This window comes from Castor canadensis, chromosome 15 (genome assembly GCF_047511655.1).
Source record: "Castor canadensis chromosome 15, mCasCan1.hap1v2, whole genome shotgun sequence".
Taxonomy (NCBI): domain Eukaryota; kingdom Metazoa; phylum Chordata; class Mammalia; order Rodentia; family Castoridae; genus Castor; species Castor canadensis.
In genome coordinates this window covers 98,690,275-98,706,060 of record NC_133400.1, presented here as the reverse complement: position 1 = coordinate 98,706,060, position 15,786 = coordinate 98,690,275, and the positions used below count along the sequence as shown (strand labels likewise).

The 15,786-nt window shown below is 44.0% G+C and overlaps 2 protein-coding genes across 10 annotated transcripts in view; one reads left to right on the top strand and one right to left on the bottom strand.

Annotated features, from left to right (window-relative positions):
• The window catches only part of Arid4b (AT-rich interaction domain 4B), a 121,124-nt gene extending 116,927 nt beyond the window's left edge, over window positions 1-4,197 (bottom strand). For 4 of the 5 annotated variants that reach the window (XM_020173358.2, XM_074056837.1, XM_020173361.2 and 1 more), the window contains exons 1-2: window positions 3,779-4,197; window positions 3,179-3,233 (exon numbers count right to left, since the gene is read on the bottom strand). In XM_020173358.2, the coding sequence (XP_020028947.1) occupies window positions 3,179-3,184 (6 nt within the window). In that variant the 5' untranslated portion in view covers window positions 3,185-3,233; window positions 3,779-4,197. The remainder of the gene's footprint in view (window positions 1-3,178; window positions 3,234-3,778) is intronic. The other variant, XM_020173359.2, reaches the window with a different exon arrangement.
• Window positions 4,198-4,535: 338 nt separating this feature from the next.
• On the top strand, window positions 4,536-12,615 carry Ggps1 (geranylgeranyl diphosphate synthase 1). 5 transcript variants are annotated; one of them, XM_074056835.1, is made up of 4 exons: window positions 4,536-4,593; window positions 7,342-7,434; window positions 9,640-9,710; window positions 10,070-12,615. In XM_074056835.1, the coding sequence occupies exons 2-4, from the start codon at window positions 7,365-7,367 to the stop codon at window positions 10,835-10,837; spliced, it is 909 nt and encodes a 302-aa protein (XP_073912936.1). In that variant the 5' UTR covers window positions 4,536-4,593; window positions 7,342-7,364; the 3' UTR covers window positions 10,838-12,615. The 5 variants fall into 5 exon arrangements, with proteins under 5 accessions (XP_073912936.1, XP_073912937.1, XP_020028943.1 ...); XM_074056836.1 differs by having other exon boundaries at window positions 4,578-4,600; XM_020173354.2 differs by lacking the exon at window positions 4,536-4,593 and adding an exon at window positions 4,607-4,774.
• Window positions 12,616-15,786: the final 3,171 nt, after the last annotated feature.

Here is a 15,786-nt window from a genome sequence, read left to right as displayed (position 1 = left end):
ACAACAGAACATATGAAAAAGCCAACCTACCCAGACTGTATGTACAACCATCTCAATCACACATCTCCTAAACACTCTAATATATCACTCAAATATTTCTGCACTGAGATGCTAAATAACATGTAGAACATAAAAAGCAAAAGGTTTTAGTTAGAAAACATGAATCTTAGATTTATAAACTTTAATATTCTGCCATTTCCCAATAATGGGATCACTGATGCTGAAAAGTATAGCAAAAATCCAGCAGAACACCAACACCATGTGCTACAATAAAGTACAAATTGCTTTTGTGTGACGATAGTCACACTTCTCAAAAACACTGCAAAAATATCACAAGATAGAGAAGATTAGTCAGTATGGGTCCTTATTTAAATAAATTTTTGTGTACTAAAGGAAAACTGGTGCTAAACATGTAACAAAATGACATACATTTCTCTTTATTTGGGGATTTTAAGGCAACAACCAAAAAGTATTGTAAGATACTCTAACTTTCAATTACCTCAATACACTGCCACTTAATACTACTTTTAAAGTGCTTCTGTCATCAACAGAATAAACAATTTAAACTTAAAAGCTTGCTTCAAAGTAGAAAATTGATAAGATAAAATAAATGGCATAAATCCTCTATAAATCAATTCTAATTGTAATATGGAAGTTGAACACACCAAAATAAAAAAAGAAGAAAGAAAGAAAAGTTAAGCCCAATATAACCAACACTAAATGCTTTTTTGTTTGTTTCAAGAAGGCTGGCCTCAAATTTGTGACTCAGTCTCAGCCTCCTGAGTGCTGGGATTTACTGGCAGGTGCCACCACACCCAGCTGAACACTAAATACGCTTTGAATTGCAATTTTCTTTTGTTTTGGGAGGTATGGCTTTGCCTTGGCAAGGGCAGGCACTCTACTGCTTGAGCCACACCTCAAGCCCTTTTTGCTCTTGTTCTGTGGGTCTTGCTTTTTGCCCAGGTCAACCAGGACTATGAGCCTATTTTATGCTTCTCAGCTCAGCTGGGATGACAGGTGCATGTCACCACACCCAGTTTTTTTTTCCTGTTGAAATGGGGTCCCAGCAAACGTATCTGCCCCAGGGTAGGTTGGTCTGGAGCCATGATCTTCCCCATCTCAGCCCCCGCATAGTAGCTTGGGAGGATGTGTACGTACCAGTGCTCCCAGCTACTGGTTGAGATGGAGTCTCGAGAACTTTTTGCCTCAGGATGGCCTCCAACAGCTATCCTCAGGATCCCAAGTACCTAGGATTATAGGCATGAACCACTCATGCCCAGCTTGAATTGCAATTTTGGATGAAGCAAAATAAAAACCATGAGCAAATTCTTAGCTTTACCACATAAGAAATAAAGTTGTAACAAATAAGCTAGGCTTTGTTTTTAGTTTTAGGGGAGCAGTACTCAGGCCTCTGCTCACTTGCTAGGCAAGGGGCTCTACCACTTGAACCAGGCCTCCAGCCCTACTAGGTTTTAAAGCTAATGATTACTAGATTCCCTAAGACTTACAACAGAAAGTTCGTAATAAAGTTGGCAATTTGTTTCAACAACTTTTCCCTTTTACCATTACTACCAGTATCTTTTTTTAAAAAGGCAGTTAAGAATGGAAATAATGAGCACTTAAAATCACAAGTTTTCAAATGATACCAAAAAAATTTGCATTTGCCTAATACCATGAAATTTTCAAGGCTAAAGTTTCCAACATACTTTCATTTCTTTTAAAGACAAGTTCTTTTAAAAAGAAATAAAAGGAAAACAAATTTAAATCTAAAACACCTTCAACTCATACAGAATGTTTCAGACAAACATTTCCAGAGAACCCAGTATGTGTCAGGCACTACAGTGAGAACTGTAACAGAGCACAACACGCATCCCAAGTATGTTCCCAGCTTCTGAACTTGTTATGAACCATTCAACCCAAAACTGTTCTAGAGAACTTCTCCTCGAACACCAAGTTAGACAGATGGTTTTCCTGGTAAGTTCACTTCTCACTGCTTCACACACACAGGTCACAGGAGTCCTTCCTATCATTTGTGACTGACAAAAGGGATTTATTTCTGAAACACTACTGGGTATGTTTTCACGTATGTGAAAGCGCAACAGGAACTCGCAGACATAAACTGTTCCAAGCAGTTGATGGTACCTCAAACTCAACAAAAAAAACTTTTAAAAGTTGGATTAAATTACTTCGTATAGTAGAGAAATGTTTTAAGTAGCCACAGCTTTCACTTTCTCCCATCAACACAAACATTACAATTTTTCTTTGAATACAGCAAAGTCTTGACTGTGAAGTGAAACGTATTTTTTTAAGAAATAGTTTAAAGAACCTGTCAAAAGTAGGTGGCATTTACATTCTAGCATGCTATCTGTTGCACTTGTGAGCACACTCTACCCTTCTCAAGCACTTCTTGAATCTGTAATGGATGAAAAATACCTACTAGTGTCTAACTTCCACCAGAAAAATCTAGACATTTCAAATGTCTAAGGCGTTTCATCTTAAAAAAAAGACAGCATTTACATATTCCCTAAAGTGAAAAAGCAACCTATACTTTCATTGCTATAATTTCTCCCACCAACAAACAAACTTCACTGAAGACACTTGTTCTTAGACACTGTCTTCCCTCAGTGAACATGTTTACTTAAGAGGAACCTGGCCTTCAGTTTTCCACCCAACACAATGCAGCAGAGCAAATGACAACTGGCAGATCCAATCGATCAATAAAGAAAAAATAAACCGTAAGTCCCTGGAAATACAAGGCGCCCGTGCTGCCTCCAAATTATGTAAAGACCACCAAAATCCTCTTTTAAAATCTTGCAAATCAGATGATTTTTGTGGCTAATCAAGCGAGTTTTCTCCTAAAAACTCCCCGTGAGATTTCCTTTCATGGGTGTAACCGAGAGAGCCGTAGCACAGTGCGGCTCCGAGTCAGGTTTCTTGACCCGCTTTTTGTTTTCGTTCTGAAGCACTTGAGTTCGTGCAGCTCTTCCTACAGCTCTGGGTGGGAGGCCATCGGGGTGCGCGGCCTCCCTGCCCGCCCCGACCCCGTCTGCAGGGAAGGCTGGGCACTCCGCCGCGCGCCCCTTCCTCTGCAAAACTCGCAGGCCACCCTCCACCTCGGCCGGGCCCGGACTTCCTCAGTTCCGCCGGGGCCGAGGCTGGGGGCCGCAAGCAGCCTTACCTTCATGGTGACTCTGGGGCCGCGATCCCCTCGGCCACAGCGGCTTCACCCGCACCTGGAGGGGAACAAAAGGCCCCGGGTCAGCACCGTCGGGCACGGGGGAGGCACCCGCCGGGAAGGCGTCGTGCGGGGCGGCAGCCCGAGCCATCCCCGCGCACCCACCACCCACACGGCCCCATTGTCGCGACCCGACGGGCTCCCCAGTCTCCGGCGATGACGCCATTTCTGTCAGCAGAGGAAACTCACGAGCGGCCCGGGGTCCGGCTCGGCCTTTCGCCGGGCGCCGCCGTCCGCCCCCACGGGCCGCGCACCCCGCGGACGGGCGGGCCTGAGACAGCAGGCGACGCGGGAGCGGGGCCCGGGACCCAGGCCGGGCACCCCGGGGGCCCCCGCCCGCCGGGGCCCCGCCGAGGCCGCGACGCCGACTGTGCGGCCGCGAACAGGGCGGCTCGGGCTCGGCGCCGCGGGGGGCGGGGGTCCCGGGAGGCCGAGGCCCTGGATCTGGGCGCCGCAGCAGCCCCGCGGCCATCTGCCCCGCTCCGCGGCCCGGCCCGGGAGCGCCCCCGACGAGACCGCGAGCGCCCCGGAAAATGCCCCTACCTTCCGCGGAGACGAGGTCCGAGCGCCGCACGTCCAGAGTCCCCGCTCCTCCTCCCCCCCAAAACCAGCAGGCCCGGGGGAGAGATGGGGAAGGAGGCGGCGGGTCCAGCGGCCGCCGAGGCTGAGGCTCCGGCTCCTCCTCCTCCCGCGGCGGCGACTGGTACCTTTGTTTGGCGGCCGCTTCGGCTCCCTCGCGGGGGGAGGGGGACGACGAAAAATCCCTCCCGGACGGAGGTCCGGGCGCCAGTCGCCCTGCCCTCCCGAGGACGGCAGCGACGGACCCTCTGCGGCTCCCTCCGGGCAAAGGTCCAGGCGGTGGCCGTGGCGGCAGCAAGCTTGGGCTCGAGACTCTCCCTCCGCTCCGGCGCCTGAGCTCCTCACTCCGGACTCGACTGACGGGCAAACATCGCTTCCCCCCACCCCTGTAACCCCCCGCCTTGCCTACTTCTCCCCTCCCCTAGGTTCTTTTCCCCTCCCCTTACCTCTTTCCCGGATGGCCTCTTAGCCGACCTTGGATTGGCTAAGATTTACAAGAGCCCGCCTATCCCCCCTTTCTATTGGTCCAGAAGATACAAACAACGACGCCATTTTCCCACCAGTTCTATGGAAACAGAAAGTTACGCCTCAAAGCTTTCTGGGAAGTGTAGTCCAGCTACCTGGGCCAATACGCAAATTCCCGCCCGCGAAAACTGCAAAAACCACAATGCCCCGCGAGTGCGTGAGCCAGGAGCGGGGAGGGCGAGAGGGCGGGGCCCCAGGCAGCGGGGAGGCGGCAACGACGCCTGCGCAGTGTGAGCGGGATGGCGTATTTTCTGGTACCAAGTAATGCGGCGTCGCTGGTGGCTGAGGAGGGCGGAGAGTTCTGTGGTGAAGTTGGGGGAGGGATTTATGTAGTCGTCGGGAGGAGCGGTGGTATGAACTATAAAGTGGGAAGTTGATGCTGGGTTCTGCTACTCCGGGACCGGCGGCGTGAAGTTGTGAGATCATCGTGGAACCGTGAGCAGCAGCGGTAGCGGCGGGGGGGACCCGGATGGGAAAGGGGCGGAGGCCGGCCGAGGGAGGGGGAAGAAGAAAGGAGGGAGAGGACCCGGATGCTGACCCCGCTCCGGGTGACTGCCAGCCTCGCGCGGGGACGCCAGGGAGGAAGAGGGGCCGGGCAGGCTCAAGGGGGCACCTGTGCGCGCAGTGGGCGTTCGAAGCTCTCCGCTGAGCGCGGTGGGAAACCCGCCTCCGAGTTGCTTAAACCCTGCGTGCGTCAGGCCGCTTCCCTTAGAGCCATCATCTCCCGGAGTTTGAGTGGAAGGGTTCGCTGTGCGCTTCCCAGCCGCACCTCTCGATGGTCTGTTCAGCAATTCTGAAACCAGCGCCTTCCCTTAAAAAAAAAAAAACCTGCGTGGAGTTTTCACCTTGCGGGTGCGAGTCACTGCCTTGACCACATCCTTAAGACGGTAGGAGGCCCTTCCATGTGGAAAAAGTGGCATGTCCCCAACTTCGTGGACCGAACGAAGCCTGCTGAGACAGACAGCACAGATGTTTGAAAAAAAAAAAAAGATATGCAAGTGAGTGGAACGGGTGATGGCAGGATGGAAGCAGAGGTTCTTAGGGAAGGGCGAGGATGGAGCTGCAGGGCTGAGTAGCAGGTTGGGGACCCTGTGTCGGGAGGAGGCGTCTGCGGAGAACTGAGGCTGCGGAGGAGGGACGGCCTAACGCGTTGGGCGCTGTTAGGGACTTTAAGGACTTCTGTTCCGTGCAGTGAGCGATGGGTGATCCTGGAAGGATTCTCAACTGGAGGGAAGAGAGTACCAGGTTTGAATCGCGCAGAGATCGCTGCCCAGAAGTTAGGGAGTAGGAAAGGGGTGAGGATGCAGGAGGCTCGCAGGAGGCTCCCAGGAGGCTGCGCAGCCCATGCTGGGAAGAACCCGTTGTTGGTGCTCAGGCTTGAAAGTGGAAGAATAGTTTGAGTCTCGGTGAGGCATCGCGTCATTATTCACTCAAAATAAATTAGTAGACGTCATGTAATACATTTTTATTGCCTCTTTACATGTGTGTCTACATGAAAGCTGAAATTTCCAGCTGTGGTTAACTGGGAGTCTTTTGAGAAAGACGCAGGCAGGTCAGAGAGTGTGGAAGTGTAGAACCCCTGGACTCTTAAGATACGAGACATTCACTTTCAGTATCTGCAAAACTGGGGCTCCTGTGTTTTCCAAGGAATATGTGCATGTAAGCATTCTTTGAAAAAAGGGAAACTGGCTTATTCTTAGTGAGTATTCTTAAACTGTGAGTTTCCTGCAAAGAATAAACTTTTTAAACTCATGACTAGTATTTTAAGTCGAGAAATAGCATCAACCAAAGCTGAAAGTTTAAGCAGATTGGCTCTGATTTCTGTGCCAAGAGTGTACTTGTTTCTGATTCAGAAGAGAATTCTTCAAAGATGGTCGTCTTGATTTTTTAAGTCAAATGTGTTTTGTGGGCTGTGTAAACCATACCATGAATTTTGCTCTTAACCTACTTGAAAAGAGATGGCTTCTCATTCAAACAGGGAGGTGTACAGGGCTTCTCTAGAGAAGTGTAGCTGACAGGTAGAGTGCTTGCAAGTGCAAGGCCCTAAGTTTGACCCCCAGCACAAAAAAAAAAAAAAAGGTCCTTTTTGTACTGCTGCTGTGTAATTGTCTTTTACCTAAACCATTATTCTTCCTGCTTTGCATCTTTTCTTTTTTCAGCCTTGAAGAACAAGGTAACTTATGTTTGAGATTAAACAATAAGGTTGTAAATTACTAAATTTGAACTTGGACTTATTTATTTATTTATCTATCTATCTATCTATCTATCTGTCATCCTGGGGTTTGAACTCAAGGCCTTCATCTTGAGCCACTCCACCAGCCTTTTTTTGTGATGGGTTTTTTGCCAAGTTAGAGTCTCCTGACTATTTGCCTGGCCTGGCTTCAAACCCCAATTCTCCTGTTCTCTGCCTCCTGAGTAGCTAGAATTACAGGTGTGAGCCACCAGCGCCTGCCTGGATTATTTCAAAATATTTTATGAACTACTTCCCCTGTAATGTACTTAGCTAATTGCTAGTCCGGGCAAACGTAGAAACACTTTACAGAGGATGTTTGCCTTCAAATCCGTATTGCTGGCGTGATTTCTTTTGGTGGGGTTCTGATTTCTTATGATTGTGTTACACAGAAATCCTTAAGAACAGACTACTAATAAAAAAAATGAAAAAAGAGGGACCAGACTATATAAAAAACATGCTTTTTACCTGACATGATGGCACACACCTGGGATCCCAGCTCAGGCGGCTAAGGGAGAAGGATTAGGAGTTCTAGGCCAAGCCGAGCAGCTGTGGCTCACACCTCTAATCCTAGCTACTCAAGAGGCAGAGATCAGGAGGATCAAGTTTGGAAGCCAGCCCGGGGAAGTAGTTCAGGAGACCCTATCTCAAAAAACCCTTCACAGAAAAGGACTGGTGGAGTGGCTCACGGTGACAGCCCTGAGTTCAAGCCATAGTACCACCAAAAAAAAAAAAAAAAAGATCACATTTATATTTTTTCCTTTTTTGACAGATCAGCTTTGAAACTTAAAAATAATGGAGAAGACTCAAGAAAAAGTCCAAAGAATCCTTCTAGAACCTTATCAGTACTTACTGCAATTACCAGGTAACAGATAACTTATTAACTAGTTATTCTTGCTCATCTAAGACTAGAATGATGACAGTGATACAGGAATCTCTGAAATTAGTGAAGAATGATTTCTGTTTGTTTGGTTGTTTGTCCCAGGATAAGGTTCCAGACATTTTTTACTGGAAGGTAGGGGGTAAGGTTGGGAGTGGAGCAAGAAGAGCAACAGAAAATCAGTAGTGAAGGAGTAACTTTTTTTTAATTTTGAAGGATTGTATGGTTAGCCTCAGTGTTAGAAATAAATTGGAAACTTTGAAAACCCTAGAATATGATCAGAGGGAAAAAAATATTAAAACTTCTGGGGTTGGGGATACAGCTCAATACCTACCATGCATGAGACCCTAAGTCCAATTCCCAGTACCCCCGCCCAAGAAAAAAAAAGAAAAAGAAAAATTACTTCAGTACTTGAAAAGTAGCTGTTCAGAAGTGAAATGAAAAATGCAACTCCACGTGAACTGTTTTTCATCTTCAAAACTTATTTTAAGTGATTACTTTAAATTTTTATTTTAAAATGTGATTACTCAGCCGGGCACCACTGGCCCACGACTGTAATCCTAGCTACTCAGGAGGCAGAGGCCAGCCTGGGCAAAATAGTTCAAGAGAACCTATCTTGAAAAAACCCATCATAAAGATAGGGCTGGTGGAGTGGCTCAAGGTGAAGACCCTGAGTTCAAGCCCCAGTACCACAAAAACAATAATAAAATGTGTTTACTTTACAAGGTTGTGCATTATAAGTATAGCCCAAGCTGACCTTTGTGGGGAAGTAGGTAAGAAATATGAACAGTGTAATTACCACCCAGACCATATACACCTGAGGAGTGAATAAGCAGAAGGTGCTGCTTCTAGAACCCTAAGACATGTCTTCTGTTTCTACACATCTGACAGCCAGTAAATCTTTGTCCCTTGTAGATGTGAGATGTAAGTTGTGTGTATATTCATTTGTTTGAGTGACTAGTGCAGAGAAAACATAGAACTTAGGAAATAGTGTTTTGGGGCTCAGAGATGTCCCTCCCTGAGGTAACAAGTGGTAGACAGGGCCTGAATTAGATACCCCACACTGCAAAAAAAAAAAAAAGTTTTTCATCACCAAAAAATTACCTTTTGTTTATTTTTTGGCAGCATTGGGGTTTGAACTCAAGGCCTCATAGTTGTTAGACAGGCATTCTTACTGCTTGAGCCACCCTGCCAGCTCTTTCTTTTTGTGATTGGTTTTTTTGAGATAGGGTCTTGAGAACTACTTGCCGGGGTCTGGCTTTAAACTGAGATCCTCCTGATGTCTGAGAAGCTAGGATTGCAGACATAAGCCATCTGCCGGCTGAAAATGAACTTTTGATGTAACCGTTGTCCTGAACCCTAATCTGAATTTAGTATATTATCATACATGCTTTAGCCTGAAGCTCATAGAATACTTTAGTAAGCGGTTGTAGTTTTTATCTCCCATTCTTTTATGTTTGGGATAAAAATGACTTCTAATGGTAACTATTCAAAACACTTCTCTTGAGTTTTCCATGTTCAAAAAGATAATGTTGAAAAATTTGCTGGCCCCAGACAAAACAAAGCGATTGTCTTTTTGTTTTTGCAGTTCTGGGGCTTGAACTCAGGGCCTTCACCTGGAGCCACTCCATCAGCCCTATTTTTGTGATAGGTTTTTTCGAGATAGGTTCTCTTGAACTATTTGCCTGGGCTGGCTTTGAACCACTATCCTCCTGATTTCTGCCTTCTGAGTAGCTAGGATTACAGGTGTGAGCACTGGTGCCTGGCAAGAGATTGTCTTTTGATTAAACTTAGGATATCACAGTAATCTTACTTTTGATTGGAAAGAAGCAGAACTGCCAGTTTCTAAAACCTTAACAATAAAGGAGTGGCTGATAACTTTATGAAGTAGTTCAGTAGTGTAAAGTACATTTCATTAAAAATGTAAAATAGATCATGCTAATTAATGACCTGTAAATATACTGGCTTCCTTTTCAGAAAAAAGGCATAAATTTTCTAAATTTATTTAGACCATATTTTCTAAAAAATGCTCATTCCATTCCAAAATTGTTGATAACAGTTAAGATTAAGGCTCAAGTGGTAGCATGCTGCCTAGCAATCACAAGACCCTTGAGTTCAACTCCCAGTGCCACCAAAAGGAAAAGATACAGTAATAGTGTTTTATTGTCAGGTTTTATTTTTTAATTGCAGGTAAACAAGTGAGAACCAAACTTTCACAGGCATTTAATCATTGGCTGAAAGTTCCAGAAGACAAATTACAGGTATTTAGTCTATTCTTTTCGTGTGTGTGTGCGCGCGTGCGTGCGTGTGTTCGTTCGTTCCTGGGGATTGAACTCAGGGTCTCATGCGTTTGAGGCAAACACTAAACCACCGGGCTATATCAGCCCTATTTAGGCAATTCTCATCTCATTCTGAATCTCCAGTAAATGAATAAATGTCACATAAATACACTTCTAGCTCCTTGTTCAGTTTAACATTCATGCAATGTATTCTTTTGTATTGAAGTAAATAATTATTAGTTGTAAAAACTTAAGACACCTGAGACTTTCATAGCTGTTAAAATCATTAAACTGTTTTAAATCATTCAAATAAAGTGAAACTCTGCTTTTTTTTTTTTTAGATTATCATTGAAGCAACAGAAATGTTGCACAATGCCAGCTTGCTCATTGATGATATTGAAGACAATTCAAAACTCCGACGTGGCTTTCCAGTGGCACACAGCATCTACGGGACCCCGTGTGTCATCAATTGCGCTAATTATGTGTATTTCCTTGGCTTAGAGAAAGTCTTAACCCTCGATCACCCAGAGGCGGTGAAGCTTTTTACACGCCAACTTTTGGAGCTCCATCAAGGACAAGGCCTAGATATTTACTGGAGGGATAACTACATTTGTCCCACAGAGGAAGAGTATAGGGCTATGGTGCTGCAGAAGACAGGTGGACTGTTTGGATTAGCAGTAGGTCTCATGCAGTTGTTCTCTGATTACAAAGAAGACTTAAAGCCACTGCTTGACACACTTGGGCTCTTTTTCCAAATTAGAGATGACTATGCTAACCTACAGTCCAAAGAATATAGTGAAAACAAAAGTTTTTGTGAAGACCTAACAGAGGGGAAGTTCTCGTTCCCCACTATTCATGCCATTTGGTCAAAGCCCGAAAGCACCCAGGTGCAAAGCATCTTGCGTCAGAGAACGGAGAACATAGATATTAAAAAGTACTGTGTCCATTATCTTGAGGATGTAGGTTCTTTTGAATATACTCGGAATATTCTTAAAGAACTTGAGTCTAAAGCCTATAAACAAATTGAGGCATGTGGTGGGAACCCTGAGCTAGAGAGTTTAGTAAAACACTTAAGTGAGTTATTCAAAGAGGAAAATGAATCACTTTAGGCCATTCTTGATTGAGCCTGATAGTGTCCTACAATTTTTTTAGTTGTTTTTTGTTTGGTTGGTTTTGGTTTTTGGTCTTTGGTTTTTTTTGTCTTTCAGTCTATCACCTGTCCACAAATTTAGATCAGGCTGTTAGTCTCCAAAAACTGAGTAAATAGGGGTAAAAATAATGAAATTGTTTCAATGTAGAACTCTCTCCGGGCATAGAATACAAAGTTGAAAGTACAAAAAAGCCACATTTGTATAGGTCAAATTGAATGTCAGAAACTTGTGGCAGGACATTGTGACCAATTCTGCCCTGCTGCCACAAATGTGCTATTGCTTGCTTTTGTCAATTAAAAAAAGACAGCTTCCAGAAATTTTTATTTGGGTACTTTTAACTGTACTATGTGAGCAGTTCCCAGTTCATCCACCCTAGTTTCAAAACATTGACTTATTTGGGACCAGTTTCTTTAGCTGACTGGCCTCAATGACCACAAAACTTTTTTTTCCTAAATGCTTCTGCTGGTAATGGCCCAGTGTCGTCCTTGGAGATCCCTTTACTAAAGTCTGAAAAGGCTGAGTAAAAGCAGCACTCTGGGCCTTTCTCTTACCCTCTTCCTTTTTTTCCTTGCTCTTCACCCCACAAATTCTGCTTTTTAACCAAGAAGTCTCCACTTAATGAAATTCACTGCAGTCCGAATATATTTCTTCCCCTGATAACATTTCTGTGCTCCCAACTGATTAGCATCTGGGTATGTCATTGTCTTTCCATTTGGAAAAGAAGAAAACATACCAAGTTTTTAGGAGGGAAACTCTGAGCCTTGATTTCCCCATCACTGGTTAAGTGAAGGTTTTTAAAGGGCTGTTTGCTTAGGTCCAGTACAAAAGCAGGGGACATGCACTTTCCCTTCCTGTCTACACCACTGCCCCCTTGGAGGCCGTGTATGCCTTCTGAACTGAAAAGAAAAAGGAATCTTCAGTCACTAATTAAAAAAAACCACAGCATTAACGGAGAGCATACCAGACTGAAAAGAAGTCAAAGACTACCATCCAGTGCTAATTAGCTTTTTAGTGCCTTAACCATGTCCCAGCTGTCTCTTTAATTTCTAAACCCCAGACCCTTGTACCATGGGCCCAAGGTAGGGGACAAAGGAAAAAAAATAGACCGATTCCTGTGTTAGAAGTGTTGACATCCCAAAAAGAAAGTACTGTTTCCCTTAGGAACATTGTTGTGCTTGATTGGTTCTGTGGTGTGCTATATAGGATCTAATCACCATATATGTGGATGAGAAATTCTTACCCAAGCATTTGATCTAAATCTTGAAAAGTTAGGTGTTGTCTTTCCTAACTTTTAAAATAACTGAATCTTCCATTTTAATAGCAATAAGGAAATCACATAAAATCATGGGTATTTGTGCTAAAGTGTGGAAATTTGAATTTCATATTTATAAACTCTTACTTTTTTTTTTCATTTTGGTACCAGGGCTTAAACTTAGCCCCTCACACTTGCTCTACCATTTGAGCCACTCCACCAGCCCTGTTTTGTGTTGGGTATTTTCTGAGATAGGGTCTTGAGAACTATTTGCCTGGGCTGGCTTTGAACCATGATCCTCTTGAGTAGCTAGGATTAGAGATGTAAGCTACTGGCACCCAGCAAACTCTTAGGTTTTTTTTTAAAGCATGATTGATTTTTAAAATGTAATGCTGGCTATGTAGGCAGAAATTGAAGTATTTATGTATAAATAATGCTTAAATAGTTTTTTTGTCTAATTAAATTAATTTTGACCTGGTGCTAATTTATGATTCTTTTGTCATTTTTATTTCACCTTTGTCAAGGACAGAAATACCTGGCAGTAAATTGGGAACTTTTAAGAAAATCATTTTATCTGTGTAATAATCAAAATTCCATTGCCCCCACTTGATCTATAGTCACCACTGTTAATACAGAAGAAAGCCAGAATATAATGGATACTTTAAGTCCAATAAAATAATTTTCCTCCTTGCTCAAGTTTATGCTATAGTAATTTTTTTCCTACATAAGGGAAGATCTTGTGATAACCCAAGTAGGAATTGGATTATACCATTTCAAAGACATACAATTTTAAAACGTTTTAAATTATTTTCGAGTTTATGCAGCTTCAAAAGAATTGATTTTATCTACCAAGTCCAACAGATTGAGGGCCAATTATCTTGCAATAAATCAGTTTCTTAGCATGATCGTGTTTTGCATTTTGAATGGGGTCTCACTTTGTTGACCAGGCTAGCCCTGAACTCAATCCTCCCTCGTGCCTCCTTACGTGGAGTAGCTGGGATTACCTGCCTGCACCCAGCTTCAGAAAGATTGTAAATCCATCTGCTCTTCTCTGTAACCATGCTGACATCCTCTTCCTCCTTCACTTCCTTTCCCATTGCCTATAGTCGTTCACTTTAGGGAATTTTTAGATCACTTGCCTACTTGCCTCAGCCCCTCATCCTGCCAGTTCCCCAGTCCTGAGTGAATCTCAGTCTCTCCTGTGCTGCTCAATGCCACAGGAATATTCTAGAACTGCTGTTGGAGCCATTGCTATTCTTGCAACCTCGGTAACCCTTTATTTTGCATCTAGTCTTCCTTTCCTAGAGGAGATTTCAAATTTATTAACCTGACATCCAGAGTCTCCTTTTCCACTTTTCTCCCATCAGATACATAAACTAACTTTCCTCCTCTCTACTTTAAGTCGGCTGCCTTTTATTTCAGAAGTTGTCTGCCCTGTCCTTGATTCCTATGTTTTGGCAGCCTTGTTCCATTCCATTCTACAGCCTCGGGATTTACCTGTTGGCTCACTTTAGTCATCGTCCTGGGGGAAGGGAAAGGAGAAAGACAAGCATTCCCTGAGCGGTCAGGATCTTGAATGCAAGTCAAAGCATTTGGCTTTCCTGTACGTGCTGCTTCCCATTCTTATGCCCTCGTAGAGGCTTTTAAACCTTGGGCGAATGCTGGTTTCTTGTAAGTTTCTTTCCTATGATGTCTCCCCACTCGATCTGTCCTCACTATTATGCCATAATAGCCAATATTCGATGTTTGAAATACTGAAAAAGTTTCGAAATAATGGGCCATACAATACTGTAAATCCAGTTAAAATGCAGTTGCCATTTGTCTCCCTCTCCATGATGAACTCATCTCGCTCATCCTTTATGTTGCTGCATATGTTACACGGTAGATAGTGTTAACAGTTTTACTGTGCACTGGTTGGGCATGATGGCTCATACCTATAATCCAAGCTACTCTGGAGATACTTAGAAGGACCATAGCTGTGAGCCCAGCCAGGCAAAGTGGCAAGACCCAGTCTCAAAAAACAAAAAAGGCTGGAGGTGTAGCTCAAGTGGTAGAGCACTTGCCTAGTATTCACAGGATCCTGAGTTCAATCCCTAGTACCACAAAAAAAAGTGTAATAAGCAACATTAGCAATACAAATTTCAGTATTAGCACATTAGTTCAAATGTTTCATGACCATTGAGTAAAGAGCATTCAGTCACAGATCTGAGTAATGCATGTCTTTTCATGCACATTCTTCATAAAACACTCTTGGGGAATAACCAACATCTTCGAATTTCACTGTAAATAAAGAAAAATACATAAGCCAGGTGCTGGTGGCTCATGCCTATAATCCTAGCTACCCGGGAGATAGAGATCAGGAGGATCAAGGTTCAAAGCCAACCTGGGAAAACAGTTCATGAGACCCTATCTTGAAAATACCCATCACAAAAAAAGGCTAGTGGAGTGACTCAAGCTGTAGGCCCTGAATTCAAGCCTCAGTACTCTCAGCTCTGGCCACCAGGAGGAAGTTCCAAAAGTTAATACTAGGCCCCCAAACTCTAACAATACGAAACAAATAAGGAGAGAGTGGGGCATGAGATGAGAGACAGGAGGCAAGACAAATTTTTGGCCATTCTTCTGAGTAGCCATGATCCCTCCAAGTCACTTGAGAAGTACTTCCTCAAAGGTTCCAAATAAAGTGGTTTGCTTTAACTACTGTCTGAGCATTAGCGCAAAAACTGTCTTTGAGGATGACAGCCACCAAAGATGTCCTGTCACATATGAAAGCAAAAGAGGCTCTGGGAATGGATTGCCCTCAGTTCTGAAAACAGGTAGGATCAGGCCTGGAAGGGCAACAGTTGGCCATGTCTGACTAAAGCTTCCAAGAGCTCTCTGTGGCTCCCTCCAGAACAACTTACATCAGAGGACGACTCGACCTGTCTTGTAAGCCTACCTAATTCCTTATCAATATTGGGGGACCCCTTTCCAGTTTTATCCTGTCATCCTGGACCCTAACAGAGTCTACCCTGTTACAGGGGTTGAGGGAAGGGGTCAAAGTGTAGATTCACTGCTCCCCTCTCTTGTTCTCTTGTGCTTCTCCTACATGTAAAGATTTGGGGTCTTTTTCTGTGTTTTCTCTCCCTTCCGCCTTCTTGCCTGCGCTAAGATAGTTTTGCTGTCCAAGGTCGTTTGGGACTTTTGTTATCTTAGTCAACCCTAGTTGGAATGTAACATTCTGTAACTCTTTTGTAAAACCAAGGAGAAAATATATAAAAGAACTCTTTTTAAATCTAGACAGCAGAAATTCTGCAACTCTGCAGTGATGTGTGGACCCATGATCTTAGTTTGTTCATTCTGTCATGCATATAGTTTGAGCTAAAAATAAAAGGTAAAAAGGAACCAGTAAATAGGAGATGTAAAAGAGATTATAAAGTAATCATTTTTAAATACAAAGAACTTTTGTGTGTTAATAAGGTTTTGTTCTAAAAGCAAAGGATTGTTCCCAAAAGAAATAGGTAAGCCAGGCACCTGTGGCTCACGCCTGTAATCCTAGCTGCTTAGGAGGCAGAGATCAGGAGGATAGCGTTTTGAAGCCAGCCCCAGGCAAATAGTTTTCAAGATCCTATCTCAGAAAAAAAAAAAAAAAATCACAAAAAAGGGTTGGTGGAGTGGC